At 39.9% G+C, this 26,521-nt stretch overlaps 1 protein-coding gene across 6 annotated transcripts in view; it reads right to left on the bottom strand.

Annotated features, from left to right (window-relative positions):
• PALLD (palladin, cytoskeletal associated protein) overlaps window positions 1-26,521 on the bottom strand; it is a 531,380-nt gene that overhangs the window by 37,075 nt on the left and 467,784 nt on the right. For 3 of the 6 annotated variants that reach the window (XM_070948121.1, XM_070948115.1, XM_070948120.1), the window contains 5 exons: window positions 23,963-24,643; window positions 19,654-19,789; window positions 14,031-14,132; window positions 10,576-10,626; window positions 9,897-10,118 (listed from right to left, as the gene is read on the bottom strand). In XM_070948121.1, coding sequence (XP_070804222.1) covers window positions 9,897-10,118; window positions 10,576-10,626; window positions 14,031-14,132; window positions 19,654-19,789; window positions 23,963-24,643 — 1,192 coding nt within the window. The remainder of the gene's footprint in view (window positions 1-9,896; window positions 10,119-10,575; window positions 10,627-14,030; window positions 14,133-19,653; window positions 19,790-23,962; window positions 24,644-26,521) is intronic. The other 3 variants (XM_070948116.1, XM_070948117.1, XM_070948119.1) reach the window with 3 other exon arrangements.

The following is a 26,521-nucleotide window of genomic DNA, read 5'->3' as shown; positions in this document are numbered from 1 at the left end:
CGGTAACCCATGTGTGGCGAATAACTGTCTTAGCTCCCTGATTGTTGCATCGGTGGTAGTGGCCTTCATTAGCTTGATCTCCAACCATATGGAGAATGCATCTACAACGACCATGAAGGTCTGTCCATGAAATGGGCCAGCAAAGTCAATGTGTATTCTGGACCAGGGTCCCTGGGTCTTTCCCACTCCCTCACTGGTGCCGTTGGTGGATCTGATCTGGACTCTTGGCAGGGCTGGCATCTCCCCACCCACTCGGTAATGTCTGTATCCATGCTGGGCCACCAGACGTAGCTCCTGGCTAGCCCCTTCATTCTTATAATCCCAGGGTGCCCCTCATGCAACAATGTTAAAACTTTTTCCCGTAGGCGCAAGGGAATAACAACCCGATCGCCCCATAGTAAACAACCCCCTTGCATTGTCAATTCATCCCATTTTCCCACGAACGGTTTAAATTCCCCGCTCCCAATCTTTTCTGGCCACCCCCTCATGACCCAACTTGCGACTGTCCGGATCACGTAGTCTTTGGTTGAGGCTCTCGCAACCTCGGCTGATGTTATGGGCCCGGAGTCCACAACGTCTATCAGCAAGATGGGGAAGCCGGGTGTGGGGTCTTCTAGGCTGTCGGGTAGTGGGCATCGGCTGAGTGCGTCCACGTTGCCCATGTCCCCCCCCCTGGTCGATGTACCAGGCGATAGGAGTATGCTGCAAGGAAAATGGCCCAGCGTGTCATCCTGGTTGATAGTGCTGCCGGTGTTGGCCGATCTCCCGCGAGGAGACCCAGGAGCGGTCGATGGTCGGTGATCAGCTCAAAGTCTCTTCCGAACAAGTATTCGTGGAATTTCTTTACTCCCGAGACGGCGGCGAGGGCCTCCTTGTCGAGCTGACTATAATTTCGCTCGGCGCTTGACAGAGTTCGGGAGTAGTATGCGATGGGCGCTTCTAGGCCATTCGGGAGTCTATGGCTCAGGACGGCTCCCACCCCGAACGGGGACGCGTCACATGCTAGAACAAGGGGAAGTGTTGCGTTGTACTGGATTAGAAAACTCTCAGCTGATAGCAGTTTTTTAATGCCGGCGAATGCCCTGTCTTCAGCCTTCCCCCATTTCCAAATGGCTTTCTTGGTTAACAGTCTATGTAAGGGTTCTGCCACTGATGCCTTGTCTTTAAGGAAAATGGCGTAAAAGTTTAATAGTCCCAGGAAGGCCTGTAATTCTGCCTTGTCTTTGGGCGTGGGTGCTTCTTTAATTGCTCTGATCTTGCTCTCTGTGGGGTGAATGCCGGTGCCATCTACCCTATACCCTAGGAATTCGACTGAGGGGACTGCAATCATGCATTTGTTTCTTTTTACTCTGAGTCCCGCGTCCCTGAATTTTCTTAGGACCTCCCTCAGCCTTTCCCTCAGCTGATGCTCATTGTCGGCGGTAATGAGCACGTCGTGAAAATAGGGCACCACCCCGGGGATTCCCTGTAGTAGCCGCTACATGGTACTCTGGAACAGTCCGGGGGCTACGCTTACTCTGAATTGCAGGCGGGTGCACTTGAAGGCCCCTCTGTGGGTTACGATAGTCTGTGCCTCTGCAGTAGCACCATCTACCGGCAGTTGCTGGTACGCCTGCGCAAGATCGAGTTTTGCGAAGATCTTGCCGGGGCCCAGGGAATGCAATAAATGGTGAACGATGGGCACTGGATAGGCGCTCTGCTGCAGGCCCTTATTAATTGTGCATTTATAATCAGCGCATATGCGCACTGATCCATCCGGCTTTACCGGTGTAACAATTGGGGTCTCTCAATTGGCGTGGTCGACTGGAACGAGCACCCCTTGTTTGATTAATTTGTCCAGTTCAATGTCAATTTTGGGCTTCAGGGCGAACGGTACCTGCCTAGGCTTTAAACGGATGGGTGCAATATTGGGGTTGAGGTTAAACAAAATCGGGGTCCCCACATACTTGCCAAGCCTTTCGTCGAACACGTCCTGGAACTCCTGCATCAGGTCCTCTTTCAGGGTGCTTCGAACGTTCCTTACTGCGGTGAATCCCATGCCTAGGGCTCTGAACCAGTCCATGCCCAGGAGGCTTGGGAGGTTGTCGCTGATGATGGTGAGGGGCAGTTTCTCGGTAAACTCCCCGTATTGTACTTGGAACTTGCCTCTTCCTTCGACGGGTATGCGGTTCCCTTGGTAGTCTTTCAGTCTGCGTTGCTGTGGCTGGAGCTGTCGCTTGTGAACACTGGGGATGACTTTCTTTAGGTTCTCCCAAGACATGATGGATATCGGCGATCCCGTGTCGATCTCCATCTGGCACTCCCGTCCCTCGATTTCAACCGTTGTGTAGGTTTTTTCTCCGGGCGAGGTGCAGGTCTGTGTGAGGCGTATGGTGTAGGCCCCAGCGTCTTCAAATTTTGCGCCCTTCCGGCTGCTGCCATCTTTGTTGGGCCTACGGTGTGGCGCTAGCTCGGATTGGAAGGTTTGGCCACGTGGTTTGTAGCTCTGGTGTGTCTTGGATCTGCAGACCCGAGCGACGTGGCCCCTTTTCTCACAGGAACGGCAAACGGCATCCCTGAAGTTATAGTTTTGTCGTGAGTGGGACCCTCCGCAGCTGGCGCATCCGTTTCTGGGTTCCCTCCGGGCTGTGTGGGACTGCTTGGTGCAGTAGACCTCTTCTTCAGACTCCCCCTCGCTCGCGGTGCTGACGGCCTCTCGGTGCACTGGCGCCGTCTTCTGCGTTGTTCTGGTTAGGTGGGAGCTCTTTAGTTTCTCTGCAGCCTTTACTGACGATTCCTGCGCTCTTGCCTCGTCCAGGGCGATGTGTAGGGTCAGGTTTGACCTCGCGAGCAGTCTTCTCTGGAGCCGGCTATCTCTCACTCCACAAATTAGTTGCTCTAGGAGCATCTCATCCAGGTCTCGGTACTCACACTGGGTTGCGGCCTTACGCAGGGCAGCGATGTACTCGCTGATCGATTCGCCCTCCTACTGGAGCCGTTGCCGGAAATCATAGCGCTGGACGTACTTCGATGGCGTTGGTGCATAGTGGTCTTTTAGCAGGGTCTGTAGCGTCGACCAGGAAATGTTGTGGACCAAATTCGGCTCCGACAATGCTTCGGCTGTGTCGAAGACCCTTGGCCCGCAATGGCTCAGGAACAGGGCTTTCTTTTGAATGTCTGGTAGCCCTTGCATGTCGTTTGCCACCAAAAAGCACTCGAACCGGGACATGTAGGATCCCCACTTCTCTTCCTTGGGGTCGAAAGGCACTGGCGGGGTGTAGGCAGACATCGTTTCGGGATTCTCCTGTGCTCCACTCGCTCGCCTGGCTGGATTCGGATGCGGTCTCTGGTCCCCTCTCTGAATGTGGCTCCAGCTCTTTTTCTCGAGTGTGGCTTCAGCTCTCCTCTGCTTCTGGCCTCAAAATCCCACCTTCGTCGCCAAGGTTAAGTTGGGTGAATGAGGACGCAGCAAGCCAGAGTAGTTAGTGACAACAGCTCTTTATTGTATAGTGAGACTCCAGCAACTAACCCAGGGAGCCAGCTCCCTTTATATACCTTGCAGCTGTAGTGGTCAGCCAATCAGTTGAGGGTCAATTAATTCGAACTTTCCGCCAAACAAACCTATTTACATAACACTTCCCCCACACTTATGCAAACCACAAAGTGTTCATTAGTTTTAATCTGAACTTCTGGTTTAATTTTTTTAGTCTGCATGTTTTTTCTTCCTTCCTGCATTCAGTAGAACTCATCTGATGAACGATTTTGGAGAACCCCCCAAACATGCATTCACTTGTGCATCATTTTCATTGGGTCTAATAAAAGTATTATCCAACTGTGAAAGTTAATTATTTTTTACTGCTTTCTAATGTGTACTAAGTTACTAAATCAATTCTACTAGTTCATCAAAAAGATTTGGCTTGGTATTTTGGGATGTGATACTGTATACAAAAATAGCAGCAGTACCATGTACACTTAGTCATTGACTTATAGCCACAACTGAGTCTAAAATTTCTGTTGCTAAGCGAGACAGGTGTTAAGTGAGTTTTGCTCCATTTTACGACCTTTCTTGCCATAGATTTTTAAGTGAACCACTGCAGTTAAGTTAGTAACATGGTTGTTATGTGAATTTGGCTTCCTCATTGATTTTGCTTGTCAAAAGGTCGCAAATAGTGATCACATGACCCCGGGACATTGTAAGTATCATAAGCATGAATTGATTGCTAAGCATTTGAATTTTGATCATGTGACCATGGGGTTGCTGTAAGGGTTGTAAGTGTGAAAAACTGTCATAAATCACTTTTTTCCAATGCCATTGAAACTTTGAACAGTCACTAAACATTATAAATTGAGGACTACCTGTATGTTCAGTACTGGGGTTGTTTATCATAGGTATTAGGAACCAAAAGAAAATTTCCTATTATTTCAGATATATGTGGCCCCCAGTTGTACAAACTGACCTGACCTGGTGATCCTCTACATCACAGTAAGAGAATATCACGTTTACCAGTCTGATCACGAAACCTGCAGAGGTGGTGGAGTAGCTATCTTCTACAAAGACACTAAACCTAAAAAATATTCAAGTTGCATATGAACTCAATCTTCCAGAAACTACAAACTGTCAAACATCACACTTCACTTTTTACTATGTTACAGAGCCCCCGACTAGGACATCGCACATGCAAACAAGTTAACCACACTACTAACATGGGTAGCCTCTTGCCCATACCCTCTCATCTTTCTGGGTGACCTCAACCTACCTCTTATTAATTGGACAATAAATGAATGTACAACTGAACCCATCCATACAACCCTACATAATGCTGTTACCAATCTAAATCTAGATCAACTAGTAACTAGCAACACTAGACTCAACAACTGCCTCGACCTCATCTTCTGCAACATCTTAAACTCAATTTATGGACTACAAATAAAAGAACCCTTTTCCAACAGTGACCATATCATGATTGTCTTTTGTCTCAATATACACCCTTACAAAAATCCCATAATAATGGGATACCCAACCAGAACTTCAAAAAGCCAACTATGATCTCATAGATACCGATCTCTCATCTCTTGATTGGCAAATTCTATTCTCTGACTGTAACACTGCCGAAGACCATTATAACATTTTCTTGCTCAAAGTCAATAGAGTTATTAAACTATATGTACCACTAATCACCACCAAAACCAGGAAAAACAAATTACCCATATCAATGAGAAAGTTCCAATAAAAACAAAAAATCCCTCTGTTGAAAAAACAAAACTGGCTATGTAGCTAACTTTAAAAGCCGCTACAAAAATATATGCCACCAAATAAGGACTGAATGCACCAATTACCATATCAAACAAGAAGAAAACCTTCTGCGCATGAAATCCAACCGTGCCTTCTATAATTTTGTAAACAACAAACTTAAAGACTCAAGATCCATCCCACCCCTAAAAGGACCTAACGGTAAAGAATGCAATGATGAAGCAGTTAAAGAAAACCTCTTTAACACATTCTTTGGCTCAGTCTTTGTAAACAGCAATGGCTCATGCCCAACATTCCCTAGTCGTACCACTAATAACTACAAACATCTAACACAAATAGATTTCACAGAAGATAACATTGAAAAGGCACTATATAGACTAAAACCATCTCTATCTATTGGACCCGATGGACTATGTGCATACTTCTTAAAAAAGCTTTCCACTGCTACAGCAGAACCCCTAAGCATAATCTTTCAGGACCAGCTCCCTACCCAACCTATGGTCACTAACCACGGTCATCCCTATCTTCAAAAAGGGAGACCCCACCCTAGTTGAAAATTATAGACCAATCTCTTTATGCTGTGTTACCTGCAAAGTCATGGAATCAATCATCAACCAATCCATTACCCTCCACCTAGAAACAGACAACCTACTCACTAGTAAACAATTTGGTTTCAGAAAAAAATTATCCTGTAATCTACAACTTCTACCCTGCAAAAACATATGGACTACAAATCTTGATCAGGGCAAAGCAATAGATGCAATTTACATAGACTTCTGTAAAGCCTTTGATTCAATGGTACATGACAAACTACTTCTAAAACTAAAATCCTATGGCATCTCTGGACCCCTCCATAATTGGATAACTGCGTTCCTGTCAAACAGACAACAAGTGGTTAAAATAGGGAGCGCCCTATCAAATCCCGCACCTGTTAATAGTGGTGTCCCCCAAGGCAGCGTTCTAAGATCAACACTCTTCATACTATACATATATGACCTTGGTGATCATATTATAAGTAACTGGGTTCTCTTTGCCGATGATGTTAAACTATTTAACGCCACCAGCAATGCTGCTACCTTTCAAAAAGGTAGTAGCATTGCTACCTTTTGTGTTTCTGGCTTTGTGTTGGAATGGTAAAAAAATTGGCAACTCCAAATCTCAACCAACAAATGCTCTGTCTTGCACATTGGCAAAAAGAATCAGAACATAAAATACAAGCTGAGTGGACACGACCTTGTAGATGACCCTCACTCTGTCAAGGACCTTGGAGTACTCATATCAAATGATCTAAGTGCCAAAGCCCACTGTAACAACATTGCCAAAAAGACATTAAGGGTTGTAAACTTAATCTTGCATAGCTTCTTCTCTGGTAATATTACACTATTAACCAGAGCATACAAAACATTTGCTAGACCAATTCTCGACTACAGCTCATCTGTCTGGAAACCGCACTGCATATTGGACATTAATACAACTGAATGTGTCCAGAAATATTTCACAAGAAGTGTCCTCCACTCCTCCACTCGCAACAAAATACCTTATGGCACCAGACTTGAAATTTTGGGCTTAGAAAATTTAGAACTACACCGCTTTCCATATGACCTAAGCATAGCTGATAAAATCATCTGCTACAATGTCCTACCTGTCAACAACTACTTCAGCTTCAACCACAATACACAAGCACACAATAGATACAAACTTAAAGTGAACCACTCCAAACTCGATTGCAGAAAATATGACTTCAGCAACAGAGTGGTCAATGTCTGGAATGCACTACTTGACTGTGGTTTCATCCCCAAACCCCCAAAATTTTAACCTTAGACTGGCTACTGTTGACCTTACCCCTTTCCTAAGAGGTCTGTAAGGGCGGTGCATAAGAGCACAAGCGTGCCTACCGTCCCTGTCCTAATGTTCCCTTTAATTGTATTCATTTTATGTATTCAATTCATGGTTATACGTATATATATTATCTAATACGTACTTGACAAAATAAAGTAAATAAATAAATAAACCTAGACCATTAATTCTTTCTCTGAGTGAATAAATGAGGGTATCTGTATCACTGGCTGTGTCAGATGTTGGTGGATAAAGGCTTTTGAAGAACTAGCACAGGAGGAATGATTAAGAGACTGTGCCAGTTTTCATGACTACCGCAAACAGTCAATCCCCCGAAAGCAGCATCATTGTATCATTTTCATTTCCAAGGAAAAATAAAAAGCAGAATGATCCTAAATTGTTATATGCTACAACAATTAATTCAGCCAAGTTCTTCGTTTTTTTGATGGTTGACCACCATCTATTTATTTCAATGTATGAGATAAAGCTATCATTAAATTTTAACAATTGCTTTTAAAGGAGGAATACAGATTGAGTTTCACACTTCCATATAAGGTTACCAGATACTGACAAGAACTGAGTTACTGCAAAGAGAATTTTTTTTTTTCTGGTCTGTCTCTTACTAATCTTATGTGCTGGATTGCAAAATAATGACACTGCCAACAAACAACTTAACAGAGCAATGTGATGGCACAGTTTTTATGTTTCAAAAAAACCCCCTTGTGCTAGTTTGTAAAGCCTAAATCTTAGCAAAGGTTTAGCTGCAAAAATAAGTTCGAACTTGCACACTACACAAATTTCTAGTATTACTTCATAAATGTTGGTCTTGTAAGAGCCAGTAATTATTTTATCATACATTTCTTTCATTACAGAATCTGGAAATTTGCCAAGAATATACAAATAAAACATACATAAAGGAGTTTATGCCTGGTATCCTAGATTAACATGACTGAGTGTGGCATTTTACTGTTAATTCAATTTTATAATAATTGATGTATAATTCCTTCCTCTTGCCCCATAGCAATATTCTATATGTAGTCAAACACTTTTCCTTTAGGAAATTACAATTATTTCATATTACTGTTTTCATGTTGCCTTTGTCAAGTTAAATAACATCTTTTTTTTAATCAACCACATGCAGTTTAACTGAGCTGAAGTAAATTTGGGGGGGGGGGGAGAGTGAAAAGATTATCAATATAAATGCAGAATCATATAAATGTCAGAATCTCGAAATTTTGAAGTTCACCTTTAAGGCAGTTTCCTTCTGCCTATATTACCCTCAGATATATTTTACTACCAGACTTAATGGAAAGGATCCTTTTGTTCACTGATACATAGTAAAAGCATCAACGTATACACACATGCACACATACATTTATGTTCCATTTTATACCTAGGAATTTAACAATAATGACAAAGACAACATAATTTCAAATATAACAGTATTGAAACATTTCTCCTCTTTTTAAATTCCTAAAGAAGACCCCAAAGTCCCTTAGAATTCAGAACACAAAAAACATGTTCTTTCATGAATGCATATTTACAAGAAATAAGTTTTGTACTGGTTATTCACAAACAGAACCTGGAAGGAAAATGCAACAAGAAGCAAAAATGCTGTTCACTAGATCAGTGTTTCTCACTGCAAAGTTGGCTGGGGAATTCTGGGAACTGAAGTCCACATGACTTAAAGTTGCCAAAGTTGAGAAACACTGCACTAGATCACTACTGTACCAAAACATTATGTTGCAATATAACCCCAGGCTTCTAATAAAATAAAGCAATTACAGGAAAAAAGTTAAATTAAGCACAGTGGGGTTGCTTAACATGCATTTCAAATATAATGATGTTCGGTTACACATTCTGAGATGCATATCCTATATAAAATTGCAATGTCTTGTGATCTCACAACATCCCTATGGCAAGGTGTAGCACAACCTGTAATTTCAACAGCTTTTTCCAAGCGTTCAGTACAATGCAGTTCAGAGTTGTGGGACCTATACTGGCATCCTGATGCTTGGCAGAGAGAGAAAAGGTGGCAGCGAATAATGGCACATTGAGGCAAAACAGCTATTAGAATGGGTGGCTCTGTTTACCCTCCACTCTAGCTCCATTAAGTCCAACAAAATGTCACCTCAAAAAGATTGCTAGAATTTATAAAACCCACTTATCTAAAAAATATCAAGATTATACATACATAGAGGAGAATTTGCTACTCTTTGGGACTGCCACCAACAAACATATTAGTGAAAACATGTATAGCTCTGGCATGCTTCTTTATTGGTTGTGCTGGCTTTGGGCTCTTGGCATTAATATTTCAGGAAAGCATCATTTCTAATTCCTGTTCTCAGCCAATGAGATTATGGATTGAAATCTGGAAAATACTAAACTTGTTTGCTTCTGCTACATGGCTTACAAGTCATGGCTGATGGCATGTCAAGTCTGTTATAGATTAAAACAGGAGCACTGCATTGTTTACATGTTTATTATTAAGAAAAATAGCCTTTAGGTTATTAGTTCCAACCAACAGAACTGAGAATCTACATGCTGGGAAAGCTCCAAAGATCATCCATAAAGATCTAATTGACCTTCCAGTTCACTGAACACTTAAGAAAAACCTGAAAGCATATAGACTAGAATTCAACATTCTCATCATTCATGGTGTCTATACTATATAACAATTTTGATATGAGTTGAAAAACTCCATTTATTCAACACTTGTGTGAATTGGTCACATTTTAAGAAAAGCCCAAAGAGCATATTTTTCTGAATCTCTATGAAAGATTCCTTTGATGTTTTGTGTGAATTGTCCAAAGCGTTCCCCCCCCCTCACCTTTGGGTTTGGATTTCCAGACACTCTGCATATAAAAGTGACCGGCATTCCTTCAAATATTTTGTAGTGTTTAAGTTTTGTCTCAAAATATGGGGTCAGGCTGCTATCAAGAACATCTTTCCCATGCTCCACTTCATCATCAGACTCTTCTACTGGAGTTCTTTCCAATCTAAATTCAATCTCACTGATCAGTCTCTGCTCAAAACTGGAAACTTTATATTCCTATAAATAATAGAAAACTCAAGTTAGTTAGATCATTAAGGTCACTTTATCAGGCAGGTTATTTGATGAGATTATAATTATTTTAATTTTCCAGATTTTAATTAAAAATGTAGATATACAGGTCTGCACATTTTAAATAGTATTGTATGAAACAAAACATAAATGAATACATTAGTTGAGCAATGAGCATACGTAATAGGATATATGGATTAGATTATAATGTAGAATGCAAAACGATCCATTTGATCATTTTAAATATTGAACGTATTTTGAATGGAACTGTATTCCCTAAAAATCTGGAGCTGTTTACTACATAGTAAAGAATAGCTTTAAATCTTAGTATTAGTGAATTATGCAAAGAAAAGGAAGCAAAGGTTAAATTCTGCAAACAGCATTCCAAAAGAGGAAGTAGCAAGAGGTCAACAGACAGGAAACCAAGAAAAAAGGAAAGTAGAACCTTTTGCACAGCCTCATGAGTCACTATAGAAGCATCAACAGAACCAGTTCCCTGTAAAAGCAGAAAAAAAATATGGACACTAAAAGAACTGTAGGAGAACTGAAGGAGAATAATCTCAGACAAATTGTTTCTCGGGATTGATTATAAATGATGATGACCAGTCATTTCATTAAAGTGTAGAAATTTCTTGTTCTTCTGCACTAAAAAAAGTGGTCTCAATATGCAAACTATATTTGATGTTAAAATAAAATGGAATAAAAAAGCAGGATAGAAGACATGAGAATTGAAAGAAATCTTAAAATTATTATTTCATGTGATCAGCTAAGGAAGAAGCACTATATCCTGCATTACAATTGCCTGCAAGAGTTTGAACAAAATCATTTTGATTTTATAGGATTCTGTTCTCTGTTCAAGCCAATTCAGATTTCATCTTTTTCTAGTTATAAAAATAATCAAATATTTGGCTATGCAGTTATAAATGCTTTGGCCTGCAACAATTCTGCCAGCAAACTATCTGGCTTTCCCATAAAACCTTTCATTTCTGCTTCAAATTAACCTTCATCCACATTTCCTCCATTGCTTCATATTTTATGGCTGTTTACATCAATCTATTATACAACTAAAACGCTGTCTTTTTTAAAAAAAAATGCCTCAGAGCAAGTGTGGAATCTTTCAGTGCACTTTGCAAACCTGAATCCAGCAAAATGAATGTTGATTGTCTACCCATAAAGCAGGTCATTAGTAACTGAAGAAGGACAATTCACATCTAATAAAAATGGTATCCCTTGTTCATTCCCTAGTCTCTGACATATAGGCAGTTCATTTTCAGGCTAATGGTAAAAAGGAGAATCTGCAGAGGTGAAAAGCATCATACAGTACTAAAAACATGATGATTACTAGCAATTCTTTATTTGAAAAGTCTTACATTAATATACCATTTAGGCTGTCGTGATAAACACACAGGGCAATGTAATGTAGCATTTTAATCAAATTTATGGTTTAATGTTGACTATTTTGTGACTTGGTACAGCTACAAGTGTAGCTACCATGTTTCATTAAATATGTTTTCCAAATTCAGGATGCACTCTTTATTTGATCAGAACAAGATGCAGAACATAGGCATAAGCAAATATAAAAGAAGACACAACTATGTTCTTAGGATAGTTTTCAGCAAAAAGAGATTGTTCCTGCATTTGGGCAACATATTTCAGTCTATACAAACTCAGTTTGGGTGGGTCACTAATACATCACTTACTGAAGAGCTATTGGGCATTCAACATTTAGCTATAAGTGTAACCAGGCTAATGTTTCCCTCTCTAAGGATGGAGTCTTATTAAAAAGCAGAATCAAAATAAACATGTCTAACAAAGCCTATCCCACACACACACAAAAATTGTATGTAGATATATCATGATACTGTGAAATTTACCTATAACTAGTACATTGAATAACTGATCAAAAGATTAAATCCTGAAGACTGAATACATTTTAGACTGAATCCAAAATTTCTTGCAATTTAACTCCATATACAGTTGCAAGAAAAAATATGTGAACCCCTTGGGATTATGTGGAGTTTTGCATGAATTGGTCATAAAATGTGCTCTGAACTTCATCTAAGTCACAACAATAGAAAAACACAGTCTGCTTAAAATAATACTACACAAACATTAGATGTTGCCATGGTGTAATTGAACATAACATGTAAACATTCACAGTGCAGGGAGGAAAAAGTATGTGAGCCCCTAGCCTAATGACTTCTCCAAGAGCTAATTGGAGCCAAGAGTGAGCCAACCTTGACTCCAATCAGTATGATGATATTGGATGTGTTGCTGACAGCTGTCCTGCCCTTTAAAAACACACACCTGTTTTGGGTTTACTGGTTTCAAGAAGCACTGTCTGATGTGAACCATGCCTCACAGAAAAGAGCTCTCAGAAGACCTACAATCAAGAATTGTTGACTTGCATGAAGCTGGAAAGGGTTACAAAAGTATCTCCAAAAGCCTTGATGTTCATGTGTCCACGGTAAGACAGACTGTCTACAAATGGAGAAAGTTTAGCACTGTTGCTACTCTCCCTAGGCATGATCGTCCTGTAAAAATGACTGCAAGAGCACAGCGCAGAATGCTTCATGAGGTAAAGAAGAATCCTAGAGTGTCAGCTAAAGACCTACAGAAATCTCTGGCACATGCTAACATTTTTGTTGACACATCTATAATAAGTAAAACATTAAACAAGAATGGAGTACATGGGAGGACACCATGGAGGAAGCTGTCCAAAAAAATATTGCAGCACGTTTGAAGTTTGCAAAAGAGCACCTGGATGTTCCACAGCACTACTAGCAAAATATACTGTGGACAGATAAAACCAAAATTGAGTTGTTTGGGAAGAACGCACAACACTATGTGTGGAGAAAAAAAGGCACAGCACACCAACATCATAACCTCATCCCCACTGTAAAACATGGCGGAGGGAGCATCATGGTTTGGGGCTGCTTTGCTGCCTCAGGGCCTGGACGGATTGTTGTCATTAATGGGAAAATGAATTCCAAAGTTTATCAAGACATTTTGCAGGAAAACGTACGACCATCTGTCCGCCAACTGAAGCTCCGCAGAGGATGGGTGATGCAACAGGACAATGACCCAAAGCATACAAGTAATTCAACAAAAAAATGGCTTCAACAGTACAGAATACGCCTTCTGGAGTGGCCCAGTCAGAGTCCTGACCTCAACCCGACTGAAATGCTGTGGCATGACCTTAAGAGAGTGATTCACACCAGACACCCCAAGAATATTGCTACACTGAAACAGTTTTGTGAAGAGGAGTGGTCCAAAATTACTCCAGATCGTTGTGCAGGTCTGATCTGCAACTACAGGAAACTGTGAATGTTTACATGTTATGTTCAATTAAACCATGGCAACATCTAATGTTTGTGTAGTATTATTTTAAGCAGACTGTGTTTTTCTATTGTTGTGACTTAGATGAAATTCAGAGCACATTTTATGACCAATTCATGCAAAACTCCATGTAATCCCAAGGGGTTCATATACTTTTTCTTGCAACTGTAGATACACAGGCTTGGTGGAAAAGAAATATGAAGCTGGCCTATAAATATGCAATGTACAATAGTATGAATCTCTTTATGAAAACAAACTTTGGCCTGCATAATTAAGCAATAATGTAAAGAGTATGTTAATTGATGTGTGAACCTAGCCATTATGGTTTAGGGTTAAGCTAACCCTAGATTAGCTTGTTTGGATCATTGTTTAAGAATACCAGATTACATGCTGGTCAATGACCGTAAAAAAAGCTTCTCAACCTATCTGGATTAAAAATTAAGTCTAAAAGCAAGCAATGTTGTCATCGCTTCTCAAAAAAAAGAACAACCCAACCTATTTTAACAAGAAAATTGCTATTTTATTAATTGCAGTACAATTAATTCTGCTAAATTGCAGTACCTGCTCTGCAAGTTCCTCTTCTGGTTCTTGAATATTGAAGACTGTTGCAGCATTGTCAGCCCCTAGCAATCGACGAGCCATCTTTTCCTCATATGTTAACTTCTAAATCAGAAGAATGAGACATTTGCATCACCTACCAATAAATACATGAATAATGTTCTCCATATTTCAACACATAATTCAGCATAACTAATACATTTCTGTCAGAGGTAGACAAAATTTTATTAGTCATAAGTCAGTCAACATTTTTGTACGTTGCCAAAAAAAAAAGTCACAATGATGATATAAAGTGGGAGGGGTAAAATCATAAATGGCATGGGACTAGTATCTCTATCTGTTGTTATTTTAGAACTTCTAATACAGTTTTTTGTGAATTTCATGAGTTTTGTGAGCTTAAAATAGCTGGAAATAGTGTCATCAATTTTTACCAGTTACAGTAACCCCCATGGTTACTGGTCATGGGGGATTTCAACTTGCCGTCCGTTGGTGAGGCATCTGAGGTGGCTCGGGAGTTCATGGCTTCCATGACAGCCATGGACCTGACCCAGTTAATTCATGGCCCTACCCACACGGGGGGAAACACGCTGGATCTGGTTTTTGTCTCTGGACAGTGGTTGAGTGATCTCGAGATAGGGGATATAGTCACCGAGCCCTTGTCATGGTCTGATCACTCTCTCCTTCGTCTCGACCTTCGAACTGCTACACCCCGCCGCAGGGAGGTTCCGCCCCAGGCGCCTGATGGAACCTGATAGGTTCCAGATGGAGCTTGGGCCATTCCCTGAGGCTCTGGCACACGCCTCGACTGGAGACCTAGTGGCCACCTGGGATAGGGCGGCCGCTGGAGCTCTGGATCGGGTCGTGCCTTTGCGGCCTCTGACCCGGCGCCGATCTCATTTAGCTCCTTGGTTCACTGAGGAGCTGAGGGAGTTGAAGCGCCGGAAAAGACACCTAGAGAGTAGTTGGAGGGCCAGTCTTTCTGAATCTGACTGGACACTGGTAAGAGCTCATATTAGGAATTACCTAGTGGCGATAAAAGCAGCGAAATGTAGCTATTTTGCTGCTCTTATTGCATCATCAGATAATTGCCCGGCCGCCCTGTTTAGGGTGACCCGCTCCCTGCTCCACCAGGAAGCGCGGGAGGACCCCTTGGAGGGTAGAGCCGAGGATTTTGTTCAATATCTGTATGACAAAATCGCTCAGATTCGGGAAGATCTGGACTCCGACTGGATAGTCTCAGGGGGAGGGACTGGGGCAGGTCTTGAGAATGTTATCTGGGATGAGTTTGATCCTGTGACCCCTGAGGACGTGGACAGGATTCTGGGTAGACTGAACACGACCACTTGTTTATTGGACCCGTGTCCCTCCTGGTTAGTGCTGGCTTCTCGGGAGGTGACACGAGGCTGGTTCCAGGGGATTATAAATGCTTCGCTAGGTGAGGGTGTCTTTCCTGCCGCCTTGAAAGAGGCGGTGGTGAGGCCTCTCCTCAAGAAGCCTTCCCTGGACCCGGCAATGTTGGTAAATTATCGTCCGGTCTCCAACCTTCGTTTTGTGGCGAAGGTTGTTGAGAGTGTGGTTGCGCAACAGCTCCCCCAGCACCTGGATGAAACGACGTATCTGGATCCGTTCCAGTCGGGCTTCAGGCCCGGGTACAGCATGGAAACGGCATTGGTCGTGTTGGTTGATGATCTCTGGAGGGCTCGGGACAGGGGGTGCTCCTCTGTCCTGGTCCTGTTAGATCTCTCAGCGGCTTTTGATACCATCGACCATGGTATCATGCTGCACCGGTTGGAAGAGTTAGGGGTGGGAGGCACTGTGTTGCGGTGGTTCTCCTCCTTTCTCTCTGACCGGTCGCAGTCTGTGTTGACAGGGGGACAGAGGTCGACCCCGAGGCCCCTCATATGTGGGGTGCCGCAAGGGTCGGTCCTCTCGCCTCTCCTGTTCAACATTTATGTGAAGCCGCTGGGCGAAATCATCCGTGGTTTCGGGGTGGAGTACCATCAGTACGCTGATGACACCCAGCTATACATCTCCACCCCGGATCACCCCAACGATGCCCTTGAAGTGATGTCCCAGTGCCTGGAGGCCGTATGGATCTGGATGGGGAGGAACAGGCTCAGGCTCAACCCATCCAAGACCGAGTGGCTGTGGTTTCCGACGTCCCGATATAGTCAGCTGACACCATCACTGACTATTGGGGGCGAATCATTGGCCCCCACGGAGAGGGCTCGGAACTTGGGCGTCCTTCTGGATTCACGGCTGTCTTTAGAAGAGCACTTGACGGCCGTGACCGGGAGGATTTTTTATCAGGTTCGCCTGATTCGCCAGTTGCGTCCCTTTCTGGATCGGGACTCGTTACGCACGGTCACTCATGCCCTCGTCACCTCCCGCCTGGACTATTGTAATGCTCTCTACATGGGGCTCCCCTTGAGGAGCACCCGGAGGCTCCAACTGGCGCAGAGTGCGGCCGCGCGGGTGGTAATGGGAGCGACATGGTGCTCCCATGTAACACCTCTCCTGCGCGAGCTGCACTGGCTCCCGGTGGTCTTCCGGGTGCGCTTCAAGGTTTTGGTTACCACCTTTAAAGCGCTCCATGGCTTAGGGCCTGGTTATTTACGGGACCACCTACTTCCACCAATAGCCTCCCACCGGCCAGTACGCTCTCATAGAGAGGGACTCCTCCAGGTGCCGTCAGCCAAACAGTGTCGACTGGCGGCCCCTAGGGGGAGAGCCTTCTCTGTGGGGGCACCTACCATCTGGAATGAGCTCCCCCCGGAGATACGGAGGATCCCGGATCTGCGCTCCTTCCGCCATGCTGTGAAGACCTTTTTATTCCATCAAACGGGCTTGGCCTAATCTCTTCCCTTTTTAAATATGTAAATTTTAATCTGTTTTTAAATTATTGGGGTATTTTAATTTGTCTGGGCCAAATAATTTAATTTGATTTTATCGGGTTTTTAAATTTTGTGTATTTATGTATTTTATTGTTGGCTGTTCACCGCCCTGAGTCCTTCGGGAGTAGGGCGGTATACAAATCAAATAAACTAAACTAAAAACTAACTAACAGTAGAGAGAGATCTGGGGACAAAAAGGAGATTCTAGAGACACCAGTTTTAAAATAATGTTTTTTGGAAATGGTAGCTTTCTTTCTGGAATAAAGATAGGAGGTAGAGTTTATTCTTACAGCCAAGAGCAAATAGGAAAACCCATTTACATCAAATCAGCGCACATTCAATGACTCCCAAGCTAACTGTACAACTAAAACCCATGTTGGCAATTCACTGAATCCACAAGGCTCTTTTGCTAGAGAAGAGGTCTCTATCTGAGGAATGAAACCTCTGGATCAAACTTGTTCTAAGCTTAGACAAAGAAGCTGATTCGTTACAACCTTCCTTAACCTGGCCATATCCAGGTTTGCCTTTGGCCATATTGGCTGGAAATTCAACACATCTAGAGGATTACAAGTTGAGGCAGGCTGTATTGCAGGCTTTGTCTATGCTGGTTTAGAATCATGACAGTTGTAATCTGCAGATCTGAACAACGCATATTGTTCCAGATCCTGCAATGAAGTCTCATTTGTTGGTTTATATTTGCTTTATATATTTATATTTTACACATATATTGAAGAGATTTGTATTCTGCCTCCTTACTACAAAGTAAAGAGCCGTGGTGGCATAGTGATTAGAATGCAGGCTAATTCTGCTGACTGTCAACTGCCAGCAATTCGGCAGTTTGAGCCTCATTGGCTCAAAGTTGACTCAGCCTTCCATCCTTCCAAGGTCGGTAGAATGAGGACCCAGATTGTTGGTGCAATATGCTGACTCTGTAAACTGCTTAGAGAGGGCTGTAAAGCACTGTGAAGGGGTATATAAGTCTTATTGCTATTGCTATTGTTCAAGATAAAAATACAAAACTCTAGTATAATAATTCTATATTGCTTTATATAGTATTTGCAATAATACATGTATACCATAAAAACAATTCCCTTGCTTAGTGACTTTTACTGACAAAGTCTAAATTTTGCAAAAGCATTGACACCAAAAGAGGAATGCAGGACAGGAAGGAGCATACTGTAAGTCTTATTTCCCCTTTATAGAACTTTGAAACTATAATATATAAAGTAAAACAAGTATGAGTATTTCAGATGAATTTTTCAGGTGATCAATTAACTACTGTCAAAATTTACAGCTATAATTTAGAACATGAAATTCTAATTGCTGGCAGTGACCCTAGAAACTCACTCAACGGTACTTACCTGTGAACCATACAAGGATACCAGCTATCTCCTGGCTATATAATTTACTGTTTTTTCCCCCTTATACAACAGACATGCCTGATTCCTGTAGCCTCCATAGGTGTTAAACATATTTATTGTCTTTTTGTTGAAAGCCCATGTAGTAATCTTTCACTTTTAAGAAAGTAGGAATGGACCTGAGAACTAAGTGTTCCTTGGTACTCATTTATATTTTTCCCACCTTATCCTGCTAAATAGCAAAAGTAAATTTCCTTATTAGTCTATATCTTTACGCTGAAAAGTAATAATGTATAATTATTATAATTATAATATATTATAATTATATTATTTATTTTATTAATAATTATATTATATTATAATATAATTATATTATATATATTATATTATAATAATTATATTATATTATATAATAATTATAATAATGTATAATGTATAATTATAATTATAATGTATAAAATATAATGTATAAAATAATTATAATGTATAAAAAAGTAATAATAATAATAAAATAATAATAATAATAAATTGATTAAATAAAAAATGATAAATATAATGTAAGTATTCTGTGGTAATATAAAAAGATATATCAGATCCATACCGTATTCATAAATAGACCAATCAGAGGCAACATTTACAGGATCTAGTAATTATAAGTTGGAAGGAAAGATTCCATCACATAAGTGGAGGAAACTTCCGAGTGCAAAATAAGGATTGGGGCCCCATATATCTTCTACACTGAATCTCGGTGCATGATGGAAAACCACAATAGAGAATATTTCGGTTTGGATCTTGCAACTCAGTTCTGTATTTGAAAATCTGTCTCCTACTACTATGCAAGATTAGCTATAATATTTATTTATTTATTTATTTATTTATTTATTTATTTATTTATTTATTTATTTATTTATTTATTTATTTATTTATTTATTTATTTATTTATTTATTTATTTATTAGTTAGATTTATATGCCGCTCTTCTCCAGAAACTCAGGGCGGCTTACAATGCTTTTAAGCAATAGCCTTCATACTTTTGTATATACCTGCTTAGTAGGGCTTTCGGCCTCCCCTAAGTGGTGTTCTATTTTATACAAAGTCAGCTTATTGCCCCCACAAACCAGGTCCTCATTTTACCTACCTTGGAAGGATGGAAGGCTGAGTCAACCTTGAGCCTGGTGAGAATTGAACTCGCAGTAATTGCAGGCAGCTGGCAGCTAAATACTACTTTAACAGTAGTTTAGTCCACTGCACCACCAGGCTCTTAAAAGAATACAGTATCATATAAAATTGAAATCCAAATGAATTCAAAGTTAAATTCTCTCCAAATGTACATAAAGTAAGAAAACTATTTAGAGTATTACAGCAAGCTACATACTGGTTGGCCATTGTTCAAGAGATCTTCCTTGAAACGAAGTTTTCTTTCCAGGTCCTGGATAACAGCATCTTTTGTGCCCTGAATTTCTTCATCAGATGCAATTCTGGCAGTTCTGCCTGATTTCTTTGGAAATCCCCTGTAAATAAATCACTAATAGTTTACAAATAGGCAGGTCTGTACAGAGAAATTCTAAGTTTAATGAGTGCTAACGTTTTATTTTAATGAGTATTATATTTTGGCTGCTTAAGACTAAGCTAGTCAAACTAATGCAATCAAGGTCAGAATTGAAAAAAAAAGTGAGATTCTGTAAAGAATCAGAAGAAACAGTAGATCATATTACCTTGTGTATACACAAACTGATTATAAACAATGAAATATACTGTATATATAATAATAAAATTGAAATCAGTTTTAGTTTTAAGGTGAACATTTCTAATTCTTTACTCCTATCCTGTAGTCATCTGAATTTTTGCAGCTAAAATCTGCTAGTTGTAATTTTGCATGCAAGGTTTTTAATTATCTGAATTTGACTAGGTAATAGCTAAAATGAAAATAGACATAACTTAAAAGGGAAAGGGTAATTATGAAATCTTGAAATCCGGCAAAATTATAGGCTGATAATAAACATTTTGTGTTTGGAGGTAATCTTTAAAAAAGCATATTATATTTTCTAATGAGGTATATCCAGATTCACTGAGCGGGTTAACTGTGGAACAAAAAATCAGAACTTCAATGCAAACTAAATTATTAGCTAATTATTAGCTTGAAGGAAAGAAAAAAATCCAGAAGTAATTAAGAATATCCTGGCTATAAGAAGAATAACCTGAAACAGAAGAAATAATCCAAATCCTATCTCTTTTAAAAAGTACTCAAAGCAATTGATTACTAGTGCTTTTAAATTACTCAAATTCTGTGCAGGCTGTTTCTGGATTTTTAAAAAGGTATGGGAGCCTTCCTGGAGAAAAGTTGCCCGCTTGCCTGTCTGGATAGCTTGTCACAGATCTACTACAGCCTGTCAAGTCTGCCCCCTGCCCAGACAATGCAGTTGTGTGCCAAGGCCTGAGTGCTCATCAACTGTGCGACTCTGGCAAAGTGGGTATGTTCCAGATTCCTTTCATTAAATGTTGTCATCTTATGGAACTGAGGGGTTATGCCTTCTCTACTGTAGCTTCTGCCCTCTGGAACAGCATCCACCACCCCTATCCTGACCACAAGAGATACAGAAAACAGCCTCTCTCTTGGGGTTCCAAAAAGGATTTAAGGCTTTGGTCCCAAGGCTTGGGGTTGATGAGTTTGTGGGACCTGTTTAGTTTGTTATTGTTATGATTATTTTAACCCAGACTGCCTGTGGGATTGTATGTTCTTAACTGCTTTTATTGTTTTATATTTGTATGGTAAGCCACCCAGAGTCTGTAGGAATCAGCATATTGTTGTTGTTGTTCTTCTTGTTATTGTTATGACTTGGCAGCTGTTGAGTTTCAGTAGCAATTGCCTATAGGATAACATTTCTCATCCCTCAGTGCATACTCTCATATATTAGAAAAAAGGGAGGAAAGGAACAATAACATCTTCAAGGCAGGATTTGGAATATATGGAAATCAATATTTGATTGTATTAATATTATATTCAAGAACCAGTCTTGTGTAGTGGTTAAGATGCTGGCCAAGAAACCAGGAAACTGTGAGTTCTAATCTCAGTTTCAGCATGAAAGCTAGCTGGGTGACCTCGGGCCAGGCACTCTTTCTCTGCTCAACCCACCTCACAAGATTGTTGTGCGGAAAAGAAGAAGAGGAAGAAATATTAGGTATGTTTGCAGCTTTGAGTTAGTTATATAGTAATAAATGCAGGATAAAAATCTAATAAATAAGTAAATAAATATTTAGACAGATATGGAATAATTTAATGAAAGTTTATTTTCAGTATATTTTTTTAAATGGTTGCAACTATCATTCCAAACTGTATCAAGTTAAACTCCATACTCCAACTTGATTTTACACTGATAATGTTGCCTTTCATATCTGTTTTTTTTCCCCCTTGGTGGTAGATTTAGACATAATTTGAAAGTTACTATAAAAGTCACCTGTTTACTCAAAGGACAAATTGACTATAACAATTTATAACAATAATAGCTTATTATGAATGGATGGCAGAAGAGAGACATTTTTCTTGAAAAATTACCTCAATAAAATGAAAGTACAGATAGTCCTCGACTTATAACAGTTCATTTAGTGACCGTTTGACCATTACAACAGCACTGAAAAAAGTGACTTATGACCATTTTTCACACTTACGACCGTTGCAGCATCCTCATGGTCATGTGATTTACATTCGGATGCTTTGTATACATCGTATAAACTAGAGGGTCATTCAAAATCTAAAACAATATGAATTAAAATGAAATAAAAATATAATTACGAAGAACCTGATTAAATTGTTTCAAACTAATTACTTTCCAGTTTGGAATGTTATTGTACAGGACTGCCAAATGGTAAAAAAACCCTTATATTGTATTGAAGTACAATAGCAGAATAGAAGTGGTGAAAAATGATGCATTTTTCAAAGCTTATACTTTGTAACGTGCTGTCTTCTTTATTAAATCATAGTCATATGACTATATCTCAAGACAAATGGAAAAAAAACTTGGAAAATAATATAAGAATAAAATCTATTATAAGAAACTGTTCTTACAAAACGTAATATGGAAATGGACCATATAGTGAAAAACAGTTTTGTACAGTATGTTTAATAAAAGTGGACTTTTAAAAGGAAATTTAAGGCATATAGAAGGAGACTCAGTTTGGTACAGTGATTAAAGCACTAGAAAACAGCAGATCATGAGTTCTAGTTCTGCCATAGACATAAAGCCTACTGGGTGATCTTGGGCCAGTAGCTTTCTCTCTCAACACTAGGAAGAAAGCAGTGACAAAGCACTTCTGAAATCTTTCCAAGAAAAGTTCAGAGACCAGGAGTTGCTAGAAGTAAACACTGACTTGCAGGTACACACACAGGTGCGCGTGCACACACACACAAACAAGAGCATATTAGGCATAAAAATATCTTGTTCAAAAATTGCATAAAATGTAATCCTTTTCTCATACCCCCTTATCTTATCTTAGTAGTATGGAGAAGATCATAGAATTAATGGGACTAAACAGAGTTTTTTTAAAAAAAACTTTGAGGACTATCAAAGAGAAGAAACCTTTTGATCATGCTACAAGGGATCACTTTTCTTGCTCCCCTTTCATTAAAAAAAAAAGGAGCAGGAACCAAAAATTTAAACAAATGTCAAATAATTAAAATGAGGTAACCTAAGAACCAAAGTCGTCTTAAAATGAATAAATCATAAAATGTTAGTCAGTACTGACATGAGGATCTTTAAGGTGATAGACAGATTTAGGAATAAATTTAGCAGTAGAGAAATACAACAAACTAAAGCAAATGTTTCCATGTAGATCTATTCTGCCAAAGGATTTGCACTGAAAATAAGTTATATATGGTATAGTATTCCAGTTAGATTATCATAGAGGTAAAGACTTTTTGAAAAAGGGGGTTTCAAGCAATGAAGCTGAACTAATCATCATCAAAGAGCTCAGTTCACAATAACAAACGTTTCTGTCTCTTCAAATGAAACTTTCATATACCTGATGCACAAGATACAGAATATTAAATTATTAGAAATCTTGACTATTATATTTTGGATAATTGAGAATGAGATAAAATCAGACCTGTATAAGAAAAATATGAATTATCAATCTTGTAAATCAAATTCTGGCGGGCCCGTGGGGGAGGGCCTTCTCTGTGGCTGCCCCAGCTCTCTGGAACCAGTTACCTCCTGAGGTCCGGACCATCCCCACCCTATTGGCCTTCCGAAAAGCGGTGAAGACCTGGCTTTTCCGGCAGGCCTGGGGCCGTTGATCTCGCTTTGCGATCTGACGACATCCGGCCATGAATGGTGTGAATGGGTTTTAATGTCTTTAATGTTTTTAATTTTTAAGTGTTTTTATAGTGATTTTTTGAGTGTATTATGAGCTGCCCTGGGTCTTTGGAGAGGGCCGACATATAAATTGAATGAGTAAATGAAGAAAGAAAGAAAGAAAGAAAGAAAGAAAGAAAGAAAGAAAGAAAGAAAGAAAGAAAGAAAGAAAGGTAGAATTTTCCTAATGAAAAATTATGAAAAACATTTCCTACTCTTCTTCTGTAAAATATACAATTATTTAGGTTTTATACATACAATAAATTCATGCCTTTCAAAATTAAGAATAAATAAGAAAAACTATTTTTGAGAAGTTCACCAAATGTTCATACTTACGATGGTGTAACACTTTTGGGAAGTCCTAGTGCATTAACTGACATTGAAGGTGGCTGAGATGGTAGCATGGAGCTGAGAAAGGCTGATGGAGACTGACTAGAGCTGGACAATCTGGATGTTGGAGAAAAACTGTGGGAAGGTGAGGGGACAGAAGCTGGGAGAGGAGGTGGAGGTGGTGGCAGTGGAAAGGAATCTGCCACTGAAAAAGTAGATGAAGGACTAAAAACAGGGGGAGGGGGAGGAGGTGGGGAAGGAGACCATGGATACTCTTCCTCAGGAGCAAATGTCTGAGAAAAAGGAGGGGCAGATGTTTTACCAAACTGCTTCTGAGAAGCAGTTGGAGACATTGGGGATGGAAGATTAGATGTGGAAGAGCCAGATGGCTGTGTTACGTAGCTTGAAGCAGGGCTAATATTTTGTGCAGCAATAAATTGTTTAGGACGGGCATAGTTGAAAGAACTGGATGTCTGCATGGCAGGAGCAGAATGAGAATTGAGAACATTCATTTGCACAGGCGAAGGACAGTGGCTGGACTCAAGTTCTTGGAATGAAGATGGAGGGAGAAAAGTTGGGGACAAGGGAAGATTCTGGAGGGAACTAGCTTGCTTCTGATGACACCACTGGTCTGCTTCTTTTTCCAGCCGGATTTGGTTCTGTAACTGCTGAATTCTTAAAGGATCCCTATATTAATAAAAGAAAAAGACAGAGAGTACATTGAGAAAAAAGATTCTGACAGGAGGTTAAGGAATAGATATGCTATTTTTGTCTTACACAGATATTAAAAACATAATTTATCCAATACATAAGCATAATTAGTATACTGGAAGTAGAACATAGATTTGGGCTGCTTCTTCATAAGCTTTTCCACATTTGTCCCAGCAGACTCTGAAAAATTACATGTCAAAAGTAAATGTCAACCTATCCATAGAATGTACTAGAGATAGAATGTTTTATTTATTTTTTCTTTAAAGAAGTTTTATAACTGCCATTTAAACAAGGGATTGGATTTTGAGTAAAACCATCAAAGATTGAAAAACAAGCATCAAGTAGTACTTTTCACAACAGTAATGGTGTTTTACTGATATACAATATCTTAAATGACTTTCCATATTAAAAATGAAATAAAATACTAAAAGGATGCTTCCATATACTTGAACATAATTAGGTTGCTTTAATGGTCGATTTAGTTTTAACAAACACAGAAATGTGGATTTTTTTTAAAAAAAGAAAACATGTGTCCCTTACTTTTGGTTTACTTCTTTGTGGCTGTTTAGATTAAGCAAATATTCTAAGGCTGCTTGGGTTTTTCTGATATTTGTTTCTATAATGAAATAACGTATTTATAATTTTAGTTTTTACTAAATGAGCATAGCCTATTTAAGTGTTTTCTATGCACAGTGGCCGCTAATAGAATGCTAAACTATAAATACTAGATCAACAAATCTTTTCTTGTATCTTCTCTGGTGCGTTGTTTAGAGAACAGAAGCTTTGACTTCTATTCATACTTTGCAGGTGTGGGCATTAAGTCCCAGTCCCAGCCACCCTCATCACTCTAAACTCTAAGGCCCCTGTTTCCCTGTGCTCTGCCACCCGAGCTGACCTTTGCTGTCTTCTTGCTCTCACTGCTGAAGTGGCGGGCTTGCCCTGTCCTTTTGCTAGGAAGCTGCTGGACACATGAAAGCCATCTTCCGCAGGTCTTGTGAGCAGGTGTTGGGAAAAAGCGAAGGTGAAGTAGGGAGATCAAAAGGACATACAGATGAGAAAAAAGAGGGGGGAGTTGAAGTGACCATGTGATTGTAAGTGAGGGTGGGCTGCTACAGGCCCAAATTTTGTTCATGTGACTACTACAATGATTGTAACTTTGAAGACCGATTATAAGACTGTTCAGTGCCACGGTAACTTTGAACAGTCACTGAATGAATGGTCATAAGTTGGGGACTACCTTTATAGATCATGATGACTCTTCATTTTTATTTCCGTTTTACTTAGTTTCACAACTTTGTTTATTCAATCTGTGTTCATAATATAACAAACTCTTGAAATTAACCCAAAATCCTTCATGTGCTTTATGTGAATACAAATTTAATAGCAAGCAACTATTTTACCACTAGGTTTTTGCAAGTCAGCTTCGCAACTATGGTTTGATATCTGAGTTAATCAGCCTTCTAGAAAGTATAACTTAGATCTGAAATAAACTAAATTGATGTTACAATTCTATTGCTGACTACCTCATGTCATTAAATGAGACACAAGTCAGCTTTAGGGTGAATGTCATGCTAAACCACAGTAAAAAAGAACATGCAAAGAAAATTAAAGAATTCAAAGCAGAGAACGTACAGTGGGAATGCATGACCCAGAAACTGATGCCAGGATCTGGCCTATGAAGATTCCACTCAGATGATTTCTAGCATCTGGAGTGGGGAAAAGACCAAGAGATGGCAATCAAGTCATTCCAACATGTACACAACAAAAAATAATTGTTACCCCAACACAGCAGTCCAGCAAAAGAAGAAGAGAATCTTAACCCCAGGAAAGGAGCAAGGATTCAAACCAGAGGTG

The sequence above is a fragment of the Pituophis catenifer genome, unplaced genomic scaffold (genome assembly GCF_029215685.1).
Source record: "Pituophis catenifer annectens isolate HBS135680 unplaced genomic scaffold, rPitCat1.0.hap2 SCAF_8, whole genome shotgun sequence".
NCBI lineage: Eukaryota > Metazoa > Chordata > Lepidosauria > Squamata > Colubridae > Pituophis > Pituophis catenifer.
This window is presented reverse-complemented; position numbering and strand designations above follow the sequence as displayed.